The sequence below is a fragment of the Leptopilina boulardi genome, unplaced genomic scaffold (assembly GCF_019393585.1).
Source record: "Leptopilina boulardi isolate dan_hultmark-lab unplaced genomic scaffold, ZJU_Lbou_2.1 LbouV2_372, whole genome shotgun sequence".
Lineage (NCBI taxonomy): Eukaryota > Metazoa > Arthropoda > Insecta > Hymenoptera > Figitidae > Leptopilina > Leptopilina boulardi.
In genome coordinates, this window is record NW_026137943.1 from 3218521 (window position 1) to 3231252 (window position 12732).

A 12732-nucleotide genomic window follows, 5' to 3' on the forward strand; every position below is an offset into this window, starting at 1 on the left:
TTTTTCAAAAATTATTAAAATATTGTTCTAGCTATTAGTTGAGTAACGCGTTACTTTTAAATAAACTGGATAATCGATATTTATTTAATAATTTAGAGAAATTCAATATGTTCTTAGAAAAAGTATAATATTTGTGAATAATTATAAAAAAAAAAATATTGTTCATCAAAATACAATTAAACTTTTGTAAATATTAATGTATAAAATATTAAAGATAAAAACAATATTTATTTCATTTTAAGTTATGCTTAAACGCTTACAAAATTAATACATTGTACTGTTGAATATTTAAGAAAAAAAAGAATAAAGATCACGAATTGAAAAAAAAGAAACTAAAAATTTAATAATTTAACAAATTTTAAGATTTTTTTTTTTTGAAAAAAAATGGTATGAAAGAAAAAGTTTACAATTTGACAAAAACAATCAAATTTTGAAAAAAAATAAAATAAAATTATAACTACGTTAAATGTCATATACTATTGAATACAAACTATACCCAAATTATTCTATAGTGTGTACTTTTATGTGATTGTTTGCTCTTGTGTTAGATTCTTTCTTTTATTGATTTCACGAAAAAGAATAAATTTTTCTAAATGAAAGAATTTAAATTTAAATATACGCGGCTAGTCAAACGAACAACTAAATATTCGCATTGCGCAATATTTATGATTGTGATATTATAACCTGATTTGCAGCTCTGGATAAAATGGGGGAAACAATAATAACTCTTTGTATTATTATACAAAAGGCCACACAATTGAATTGTCTTATAAATATCTGTTTATAAAATCTCTCTTCAATTTTTTTTCATCAAACTTCGCGATTTGCTTTTACTTTCTGTAATTTTATACATCAATTCTTATTTCTTGTTAATCAAATTTATTCCTTTCCGCTAAAATTCAGTGCAAAAAATGGAAAATATGCAAGAAATTATACTCAATGATCATAAAAATATTAAATCATTTGCAAAAATTTGTGACAATTTAGAGTTTTGGATGACAAGGCTTCCGGCTCCACTTCGCAATTTACCCATAATTCATTTGTCCATTCCCGGTAAGTTTAAATTGTGCAATTACTAAAAACATAATTTCGAATAGCGTTATTTGAAAAAAAAAAAAAAAACCAGTAGTATTTACATTAAATTAACCTGATTTTTAAATTTACTATTTAAATAATTATAGGTTTTTTTATTATAATTAAAATTGTAAATTTGATTTTTTAAATTTCTTTCGAAAATATCAGTTTACATAAGTTTTCTGATGAGTAAGTCGATAATAGATCCTAAGTAAGTCTAATATAGACGCATTTGAATTAAATCAAGGTTTTTCTCATGGAATTATAATTACTTGCTTTTTTTAACAATATTTCCCAGGATCCTATATATAGAAAAATTAATCACTACATTAGACTTATATTTTATAATTATTTTCAAGTATAAATTTTTTTTCCAGGATCACATAACACAACGACCTATACAATCAATCGTTACAATGACATTGGAATTGATGAATCAAAAATATTACAATTTTTCGGACAATGTTTTCCATTTATTTTAAAACCAATAATTTTCAATTGGTCCATAAATCAACATGAATCGATAAATGAACAATTAAATGGAGGAATTCGTTATCTTGATTTACGTATAGCGACAAAATTAAATAGTGATTCAATTTATTTTCTTCATGGACTCTATGGATCCGAGGTTAGTGAACCTCTTCAACAAATTAATGATTGGCTCTCGTCACATCCATTTGAGATCATAATTCTTGATTTTCAACATTTTTATTCCTTCTCAGAGGATCATCATCGACGTTTAATTGGAAAAATTAAAAATATTTTTCGCTGGAAATTGTGTCCAGTTTATAATCGACTTGATCATATTACATTGCAATGGTTGATTAGTCAAAAATATCAAATTCTCATCATTTACAGGAATATTGTGGCGAAAAATTTTCAAGATTTATGGCCAAGTGGAATGTGGCCAACACCTTGGCCTGATACAACAAATTCCAAAGAGTTAAATGAATTTTTAACTGAAACAATTAAGAGAAGATTGCCAAATTTGGGTTTTATTTCACAATGTTTGCTAACTCCAAATATTTCCTATGTGATGAGACACTTGAATGGTAATTTAGATAAAGATTTATCGGAAAAATGTCGACTTGCCTCATTTCCTTGGATAAATTCAAATAAACCCGGACCTGGAGGTATGAATATTGTTATTACTGATTTCGTTTCGCATTGTGATTTTTTATTTTCAAAAACAGTGATTCAACGAAATGCAACTTTACTCGAGGATGGAAATTTAACCCGCCCTTAGAAAAAAGGCTTTTTTTTTTAATAAGACTAATAGGAAATTTTATTATTATTATTATTTTTTTTTTTCTAAAGGGATACAAAATTCTATAATATAATTGTGACATGCGGTGAATAATCTTCTGACATAATTTCAACTGAATACATATAATATATATATATTTCTCTGAGATAATTTTTTTTTATATACAATAAATATGACAATCACGATCTATAAATATTTATCGATTTTTATTAAAAAAAAAAAAAATCGTTAATTTGTGACAATGAATAAAAATGGTTTTTTCAGTGAAAAAGAATTTTAAAATCGATATTAAGGTGTATGTGTTGGATCTCATTAAAATATTTTATTACCTATGGATAAACCACTGGACTTCAAACTTCAGACTTTTTTTTTTTGAATTATAAATATAATGAGAATTAAAATTGGCAGCGAGAATAAATAATTCAATTTTAACTTTTTAAATTGTCCTCGCTTATCAATTCGTCATTATCATTACGGGGTCACAATGCTTTGACCTTAAGTTGTTTCATTCTTGGTGCTCGTTTTTTAGCGAGTCTCTTTTGTTCCTTCTCCTCCCATTTTCTCTGTTTATCTGGATCCTCTTCCTGGAGGATTCTCTCTTTTTCTTGTCGTCGACGTTCTTCACGACGTTGCGCTGCTGCTTCAGCTCGTGCAGCGTGAGTCGTTTTCAAAAAAGCCTCCTCCACTCGCTGTCTATTTTTGTCACTCTTCGCTCTTCCCTATATTTAATACAAAAAAAAGATCATTATTTATTTATTTGTTACATTTATCCAGGCCTCGGATCGACTTTAAAGTACAAAAAAATTCGTTATAGTCGATTTATATTCCAAAAAAAAGTCAAAAAAGACGGTTTTCTTTATTTTAACAACATTTAATTGGTTAATAAATATTTTACTTTATAATTTTTTGAAGTTTGAGTTAAGTAATTTATTCTAATTTAAAAGTTTTTTGTTTTAATGGTCAAAAAAATTTCCGTCAAGTTTTACAGATTTTTAAATCAAATTTCTTTTAAATAATAATAATTTTGGAAGAGATAAAGTTGAAATTTTTAAAAGTAATTTAATTTCAAAAGATTTTGTTAATTTTTGGACAATAATTAAATTTTACAAAAATAATTTATTAAATAATTTTAGATATAATATTTTTTAAAAGTAATTGAATTTTCAAAGATTTACAATTTCGATTTTTGAAATTAATTGAGCTTCAAGTAATTTTTTATTTTTAATTTTCGATGATTTTTGTTATTAAAAAATTTATTAGAAATCACATACAAAAATTGAATTTCAAAAGTTTTTAAGCGACAAATGCTTTCAGAAAGTTGAATTTTCGAAGAATATTATAAAAATAATTGAATTTTACGAGATTTATAATTGAAATTATTAAATTTCAAACAATTGTAGAAATACTTAAATTTTAAAAGATTTTAAATTGAAATTTTTGAAAATAATTTAAATTTTAAAAGATTGTGTTTAATTTCAGACAATAATTTATAATAAGAGAAATTTTTAGTGATTTCTGTTGATGAAGAATTTATTAGAAATCACATAAAAATTGAATTCCAAAAGTTTTTAATTAAAAAATGCTTTGAGATAATTGAATTTTCGAAGTATATTGTAAAAATAATTGAATTTCAGGAGGATTATAATTGAAATTATTAAATTTCAAAAAAATTGTAGAAAAAATTAAATTTTAAAAGCCTTTAAATTGAAATATTTGAAAATAATTGAATTTTAAAATCTTTTCAATTGAAATTTTTAAAAATAATTGAATTTTAAAAGTTTTTAAATTGAAATTTTTGAAAATAATTTAAATTTTAAAAGATTGTGTTTAATTTCAGACAATAATTATAATAAGAGAAATTTTTAGTGATTTCTGTTGATGAAGAATTTATTAGAAAGAATATATAAAAATTGAATTCCAAAAGTTTTTAATCAAAAAATACTTTGAGATAATTGAATTTTCGAAGAATATTGTAAAAATCATTAAAAATAATTGAAATTTTTGATTTTGAATTGAAAATTTTTTGTAATTTTATTTGTTATTTTTTTTTTTTAAATTATTAAATTTCATCATAAATTTTAATTGAAAAATAGTTGAAGATAATTGAATTTCTGAAGAATTTCATTAAAATTATTAAAAATAATTAATTTAGTGATGAATTTCAGTTAAAAATTTGTAAAATAATTGAAATAAAGAAGATTTGGATTGTATACTAAAAAAACGTATTTTGTTTAAAAATATTGTAAAAAAAAATGTAAAAAAAAAGTCGAAAAAGTCGCATAATCCGAGGCCTGCTTATCATGTAAATAATTTTTTTGAAAACGAATATATACAAACCTCCTTAGAGAGTTTAAATCGACGTAATTTATCCAATAAATGAAAAGTTAAGTGAAGAAGAGGCCTCATTCTCTCCTGCATTTCCGCACTTTGAATGCGCCCCTTAATACTAATATTTAGGCCCACCAAAAGTACTCGTTTCACTTCCGGCATGGTGAGTTGACTAGAATCTCTGAAAAATAATAATTTTTTTTTTTTTTTATATTATACAGAAATAATATAGTTAATTAAAATTTTGAAAAATCAACTCACTCTTGTTGTTTAGCGCCACTGAATTGATCACTGACATGAATATAATCAATATACTGAGCGTATTTAGTGAATGCTTGAAGAACCCTTGTGTCTAAAACTGTCGATGTTGCTTCAGCAATTTCTGACATAACATAAAAACCCAGGGGTAAATTAAATTTTTCCCCAGGTCTTTTCTCAGGACAATAAACACTAATGTCAGCAATATCTTTTGTAAAATGCATGGCAGTTTTTTTGGAAGCAACAGCAAGGACAAAATTATCAGTCTCATCTTTTGAGAATTCAATTCTAATTTGCGCCTGATCATTCTGTGGTCGTACAATTTGTGCTAAAACAGCAACTAAATCTTGTCGTTTTATTAATTTTAATTCAATTAGCATTGAATCACAACCAACTCGACCGGAACAATATAAACTATATTGTGATTCACTTTCTTTAACGACAGTACCGCCATTGTCAGATGATTCATCATGTGATTTTCCCGTATCGCCAACGAGAGAAAAATTATCCGTAAACAATTGATTGTGATCATTGAACCATGATTCGGCGATACGACAATTTTTTGATCTACCTGCAATATAATTTATAAAATAGACAACTAAACCAGTGACCATTAGAATTTCTAAATAAAAACTATCCCATCTTGCTCGCAAATGTAACGGGACTTTTGTAATTGTTAATGTTGATGGTTCATCAGGTTTTCCACCCGCATTCCCACCACCAACGTCCAATCCTTCAAATTCCTCTTCATCCTGATAAATAGTTTAATTTGAAAAATTAAATTTAATTGTGAAAATTATTTATTTTCGTTAATTTCACACTCACTTGAAAATGATCAAATTCACTGTCCGCATCCTCTACCATAACGTCATCCTCCTCAAAAGTTTGATCCTTTTCAGCTTCAACGAATTCATCTGGTTCGTGTTCTATTGGTGGCTGTGATTTTTCCTCTTCAAAATCTTCGAATTCGGCAAATTCATTGTCCTCATGTACATCCTCGTGAAAATGTGCCGTTACCCAAAGATTTGTACCAACTAAAATTATGTGAAGTACAACAAGCCACAGTTTCATTTTTGCCTAAAAGATATGAGAATTGTCATTTAAAAAAAAATTTACAATAATTTTATTTTTTTCAAACAGAAAAGAATGTTTTAAATTTAACTTATATAATATAATCCCTCATCCATCTTTAATTTAAATTTTATCAAATCAATATCATACCCTTGGACAATTTGATAACCTCAAAAACTTTTAATATAACCTTAAAAACTTTATTTATATATAAGTTTGTAAATTATTATCTAAAAATTAGAAATTAGACAGTAAATTTTTATTTATAAATAAATATTAATTTAAATTAAATTAATTTTTCTTTGAAAAAATTACTACAAAAAAAGTAAAATAAACTTATTAAAAGATGCATTTTTTTTTCTTTACAAAAAGATGTCTTACCTTATATTCAGAATCACTAAAAAAACACTAAATATTTTATAAATTATTTCATTAATAGAAGAAATTACTTAAAAAACATTCTCTGATTCTAAAAATCCTTTAAAAAATCAGTATATATAGCAAAAAAGAGAGAGTGAGTTGCACTAACTGAACATTGCCACGAGTCCTGCGCGTGACTATAATGATCAAGCAATTTCCGGTTTGAGAGAATTTTCAAAATATTATTTTTTAATTATCAAGTTTGTTAAAATTATAAATTTATTTCCCAAAAATTCAATTTTTTTTTTATATTTAGCAAATTTAGAATTTCATCCATAATGCAAATAAAAATCACGTCCAACATCTAAAATATAAATTTGGGAGGAGTCATTTCCCATGTAACTTGGTGTTTGATTCGACAATAAAAAAAATGAAAATTACAAAGTTTCGTTATTGTGAAAATTTTCTTTATTATTATTATTCATTGAACATTTAAATCCCCTATTGAATAATAAAATTTTGTTTAAATTTAAAAATTACAATTGACCGGAAATGCGGAAGTCCAATATGACGTTTTGAACTGATTCAAACTTCAGTGCGCATACTCGTTGCACACAAATGTTTTCATGTATACACTACTATTTGTCAAAATGCGGTGATGTGTTATTTTCTCCAACAAACTCGCGGTATATTTGTGATCGATTTTTATTATATAAAAGTTGAAAGATAATTGCCAAGACACCGTGGCAACGTTATCACGTACCAATTGAGCGAAAGACCGAAGAGAACAGTGAAACATTTAAAAAAAAAAAGGAAAAGAAGAAAAAAAAAAGGCAGATTGCGTGTTTAATAACGTGAAGACGTTTTTTCTGAAGCCAAACAATGGATCAATACCTTGCGGAGGAGGGTAACCACCACCAGGCACGGCAAATATTCAACCTCTTTTCCTCTTTATTGAGTCATTCTGGAATCTCTACTCGATAAAGGCTTAAATGTTCAAAATTTTTTAATCAACAAACAGTGAAATATTTTTTTTATAATTTCAATATTTGAATATTTGTATTATTCAAATAATTTCAACCGGCTTTTTATTCGTAAATGTCATCTGTTTTCATCTATTTTTAGCAGTAGGTCTCAAATATTTAATGGTAATGTAAATTTTATAAAACTTAATATTTTATTGGAGTAAAATAATTTGTTGTTAACTTTCAAATTTTGTCACTGCAATTATTATAAACAACGTTAAATCTTGTTATTTTTTGAATATTGAAATTTGTTATATTTGAGATATTTAAAAAAAAAAAGATGAAAAACAACTTCGCAGTGTTTTTTTTTATATAAAAATTTCGATTTATTTGTGTGTCTACTTGGAAAACCGGGAAATGTCAAGGAATTTTTTCTGTCCTTTTTGAATATCCTTGAAAAATATTTTTAATGTCCATAGTTTCAAAAGTTTTTAGTTATTAATTAATAGCGCGAGCAGTAATTCGCATTTTTTAAGAAAAGTCGATTTTTCTATAATTATTTAAAAAAAATTCGGATTTTATATTCTTCATTTATAAATTAATTGAAATAATAGCTAATAATAGAAAATGTTATTTTTAATGTAATATGAAAAGTAGTATTATAATTTATTTAATTACAATGTATAATATTTCAAATTAATTTTATATTCGTTATTTTAAAAAATAATTATTTTCTATTGAAGATCGTAATTTTGTTTAATTTTTTATTTTTAAATTTAATTTTTTATTTTCACTACTAATATTATTTTCTATGTTTAAAATTTTGTATTACAAATTACATTATTTTAGAATTTAGCAAAATTTATGTATTTACTTTACTTTCATTATTTTTACTGAAACAATAATTACAAATTAATTTATTTATAAATATTACTCAGGCCTCGGATCGATTTTAAGGCATAAAAAAAATTCGTTTTAGTCATATTCGAAAAAAAAGTAAATTATTTTTATTTTAACAAAATTTAATTGGTTAATAAATATTTTATTTTAAATAACTAAGTTTATTTAGATATTAAATTCATTTTATTAATTCTGTAATGAGAATAATTCTATAAGAATATTATCAAGAAAATTTATTTCGAATATTTCAGAATATTATAAGGCTTCCGATATTATAATGATAATTTTGGAAGAGTTAAGATGAAATTTTTAAAAGTAATTGAATTTCAAAAGATTTTATTAATTTTTAGACAATAATTAAATTTTACAAAAATAAAAATAATTTATTAAATAATTTTAGATATAATATTTTTTAAAAGTAATTGAATTTTTAAAGATTTATAATTTAAAATTTTCCATGATTTCTGTTACTTAAAAATTTTTTTTCTTCAATTTATTAGAAATCACATACAAACATTGAATTCCAAAAGTTTTTAATTGAAAAATGCTTTCAGAAAGTTCAATTTTCGAAGAATATTATAAAAATAATATTAAAAATAATTGAAATTTCTGGAGAATTATAATTGAAATTATTAAATTTCAAAAAATTGTAGAAATAATTAAATTTTAAAAGCTTTTAAATTGAAATTTTTGAAAATAATTGAATTTCAAAAGATTGTATTAAAATTTAAATATTTATTTATAATCATTTTTAGTGATTTCTGTTGATGAAGAATTTATTTAAAATCACATACAAAAATTGAATTCCAAAAGTTTTTAATTAAAAAATGCTTTCAGATAATTGAATTTTCGAAGAATATTATAAAAATTATTAAAAATAATTGACATTTTTGCAAATAATTAAATTTCAAGTGATTTTGAATTAAAATTTTTTTTTTGTATTTTTATTTGCTTATTTGTTTTTTTTTAAATTATAAATAATTATAAAAATTTCATAAAAATTTTAATTGAAAAATAATTGTAAGATAATTGAATAAATAAATAAATAATAATAAAAATAAATAATAAATAATAATAATAATAAATTTTATGTTCATTTATATTCTACATAAATAATTATGAGTTTCATTGAAATTATTAAAAATAATTAATTTAGTGAAAAATTTGTTAAATAATTGAAATACAGAAGATCTGCATTGTATACTAAAAAAACACGTATTTTGTTTAAAAATGTTGCTAAAATATTTTTAAAAAAAAGTCAAAAAAGTCGCATTTCATTAAAATAAGTCGAAAAAATCGTATAATCCGAGGTCTGATTACTAAAAAAAAGTTAATTTGATCTTTAAACAAAAAAAATAAATAAAATTAAGCAAATTAATCTAATCTGAAAACCTGGAAAAAAAATTAGAAATTCTGAAAAACCTGTAAATATTGGAAATTTTTTTTTCTAGAAATAGACACATAAAATTTCATTTTATGAATTTAATTTGCTATTTTATATTACTTTACAATATTTTTCTCCTTTATATTGATTTGAATTTTTCTCTATAATTTGAGTAAATAATAATTTATTGTTTAAACTTATGAAAAAAAGAAAGTAACTTACTATCAATATTTACTAAGAAAAATCAATATTTTTTTTTTCTTTACGTCAATTTTGATAATTTGTAAAATTTAAAATTCACAAAATTCTAAAATAAAAATTAAAATCATAAAATATTTATCTTAATAATATTAAAATATTTTTTCTAGGAAAATAACGTGTCAACAATGGAGAAAAGTGACAATCAGTTGAAAATCTCGAAAAAAAGAGTATCAAGATCGTTGATATCATCCGATGGTGGTACCCAATGCGTTCAAGTTGTTGTTCGTTGTCGTCCAATGGATGAAAAAGAAAGTAATCGTGGTTTTTCACGTGTTGTCGATGTTGTACCATCACGTGGTGTTGTTGAAATACGTAATCCACGTGAAGATCCATCACGTGATAATGTCAAAGTTTTTACATTCGATGCAGTTTACGATGGACAATCAAGTCAACAGGATCTTTATGAGGAAACAGTGAGACCATTGGTATCGTCAGTTCTCGATGGTTTTAATGGAACAATATTTGCCTATGGACAAACTGGCACTGGTAAAACCTATACAATGGAGGGTTCAAAATTGGAGATAAAAAAACGTGGTATAATACCACGTTCGTTTGAACATATTTTCAGTCATATTAGCCGTTCTGAAAATATGCAATATTTAGTGAGAGCAAGTTATTTAGAGATTTATCAAGAGGAAATTCGTGATTTATTACACGCCGATCAAAGTTTGAGATTTGAATTAAAAGAGCGACCGGATACGGGAATTTTTGTTAAAGATCTCTCGTCGGCTGTTTGCAAGAGTGCAGCGGAAATTCAATATTTAATGAATACGGGCAATCAAAATAGGACAATTGGTGCGACAAATATGAATGAACATAGTTCGAGATCGCATGCTATTTTTATGATAACAATTGAAATGGGTTCATTGGCCGATAATGGTGGAATTCGTGTGGGACGATTGAATCTTGTTGATTTGGCGGGGAGTGAAAGACAAAGTAAAACTGGATCATCTGGCGAGAGATTAAAGGAGGCGAGTAAAATAAATTTAAGTTTATCGGCATTGGGAAATGTAATTTCGGCGCTTGTCGATGGAAAAACAACGCATGTGCCCTATAGAGATTCAAAATTGACACGATTGCTTCAGGATTCATTGGGTGGTAATTCGAAAACAATAATGGTTGCGAATATTGGACCGGCGAGTTATAATTACGATGAGACGTTAACTACATTACGTTATGCGAATCGAGCGAAGAATATTAAGAATAAACCGCGAATAAATGAGGATGCAAAGGATGCATTATTGAGACAATATCAGGAGGAGATTAGTCGATTGAAGGAGAAGCTTGCTCAAAAGGGAACTGTGGTTCAGCGAAAAAAGAAGAAAATATCGAGGAAAAAAAGAGAGGATGTTATTGATTCTGAATCAGAGACTGAGGACAGTAGGGATGATAATAAGGAAGCTGATAAGAAACAAATATCGGAACAATTGAAGGCGGAGAAACAAGAGACGGAGAATTTGGTATTGAGAATTAAGGATCTCGAGAGTAAAATGCTGTGTGGTGGAAAGAATATTATTGATCATACAAATGAACAACAGAGAGCTTTGGAGCAACGTGCTGTTGAAATTGCAGAGCGAAAGAAACGTGAAGTTGAAATGCAACAAAAACTCGAGGATGAGGAATTGACGACAATGGGTGTTAAAGAAACGTACACAACTCTTCAACAGGAAGTTGATGTTAAATCACGAAAATTGAGAAAATGTTTTGCTAAATTACAAGGTTTGAAACAGGATCTCGATGATGTGACAAATGAATATAATCGAGATAGACGTGATCTTGAGCAAACGCAACATGAATTAATGAAGGAATTGAAACTCAAATATCTTGTGATTGATAATTTTATTCCAGTTGAAGAGAAACATAAAATTTTGTCAAGAGTTCGTTTTGACGAGGATGAGGATTGTTGGGTTTTAAAAGATCCAGAACCATCGAGTGTTGAATTAATTAAACGTCCAATTTCGATTCCTGGCGGTAGGCGACCCGTCACTGAACAAGCGAAACTTGCTCTGGCAATGGGACGTGGACATCGTTACGCTGGGGAAAATATTTTGAATTTAGAACTCGATATGCCTGCAAGAACAACATTGGATTATCAAGGACCAGCAATTGCTCCAACAATTCAAGCTGTTTTAGAAGAAGCATTACGCGATGAAGGTGACATTGATGTTGACGCATCGAATGTTAAATTAAGATCAAAATCACGTCTACAATCGGCATCACGAATTCGGCCTAAGAGCGTTGGTAAAATGCAACAAATTCCGACGCCAGTTTATCAACAAATGTCAGCTCAAATTTATCCAAAGACTAGAGGATTAGTACCCAAATAGTTAGCACAGTACTTTGCCACACTTCTCTCACTAAGAAACGAAACTCTTTTGTAAATAATGAATAGACATGAATTTTTTCATTTTAGACAAGTTTCCATTTTTTTTTTTGTGATAAACGCGATGAATGATTATTTAGACTGAAAACGTTAACTTTCTAGTCAACATGCTTAGATGTTTGGTGTCAAATACCGCAAAAAAAAAACGTAAATGTTGAAATAAACTAAGTAGATATTTTACTTTCATGAAAAAAAAGCATTTTTTTTTCTGGATTTATCAATTTAGTTAATTCGACCACAAAATTATAAGCACAGTGGTTGTGAAAGACTCATTATATTTAATTTTCATATTTTACTGCTTTAAAATTAAAAATTATATACAAAAAATTGATGTAGTAAGATAAATTAATCGTTATGTTTGAAAATTTTTTCTAATGTAAATTTTAATCAAATAAATGTAACCTATACATTGATCACAGCAATAAAATATTTAAAGCAATTAACTTGAATCCTTCAACGAAAATAAAATTCGATTAAATTG

At 25.7% G+C, this 12732-nt stretch overlaps 3 protein-coding genes across 5 annotated transcripts; 2 read left to right on the top strand and 1 right to left on the bottom strand.

Annotated features, from left to right (window-relative positions):
• The first annotated feature begins 376 nt into the window (after positions 1-376).
• LOC127287735 (PI-PLC X domain-containing protein 3-like) lies at positions 377-2615 on the top strand. The gene is made up of 2 exons (XM_051314828.1): positions 377-1053; positions 1452-2615. The coding sequence occupies exons 1-2, from the start codon at positions 912-914 to the stop codon at positions 2318-2320; spliced, it is 1011 nt and encodes a 336-aa protein (XP_051170785.1). The 5' UTR covers positions 377-911; the 3' UTR covers positions 2321-2615.
• LOC127287734 (PAT complex subunit CCDC47) lies at positions 2448-6531 on the bottom strand. The gene is made up of 5 exons (XM_051314827.1): positions 6379-6531; positions 5753-6002; positions 4931-5679; positions 4679-4850; positions 2448-3060 (listed from the first exon to the last, which is right to left on the bottom strand). Exons 2-5 carry the CDS (start codon positions 5996-5998, stop codon positions 2821-2823), a joined length of 1407 nt encoding a protein of 468 aa, XP_051170784.1. The 5' UTR covers positions 5999-6002; positions 6379-6531; the 3' UTR covers positions 2448-2820.
• Positions 6532-6743: 212 nt separating this feature from the next.
• Positions 6744-12690, top strand: LOC127287733 (kinesin-like protein KIF3B). 3 transcript variants are annotated; one of them, XM_051314825.1, is made up of 2 exons: positions 6744-7506; positions 9976-12690. In XM_051314825.1, exons 1-2 carry the CDS (start codon positions 7504-7506, stop codon positions 12193-12195), a joined length of 2223 nt encoding a protein of 740 aa, XP_051170782.1. In that variant the 5' UTR covers positions 6744-7503; the 3' UTR covers positions 12196-12690. The 3 variants fall into 3 exon arrangements, with proteins under 3 accessions (XP_051170782.1, XP_051170783.1, XP_051170781.1); XM_051314826.1 differs by having other exon boundaries at positions 6744-7485; XM_051314824.1 differs by having other exon boundaries at positions 6745-7279.
• Positions 12691-12732: the final 42 nt, after the last annotated feature.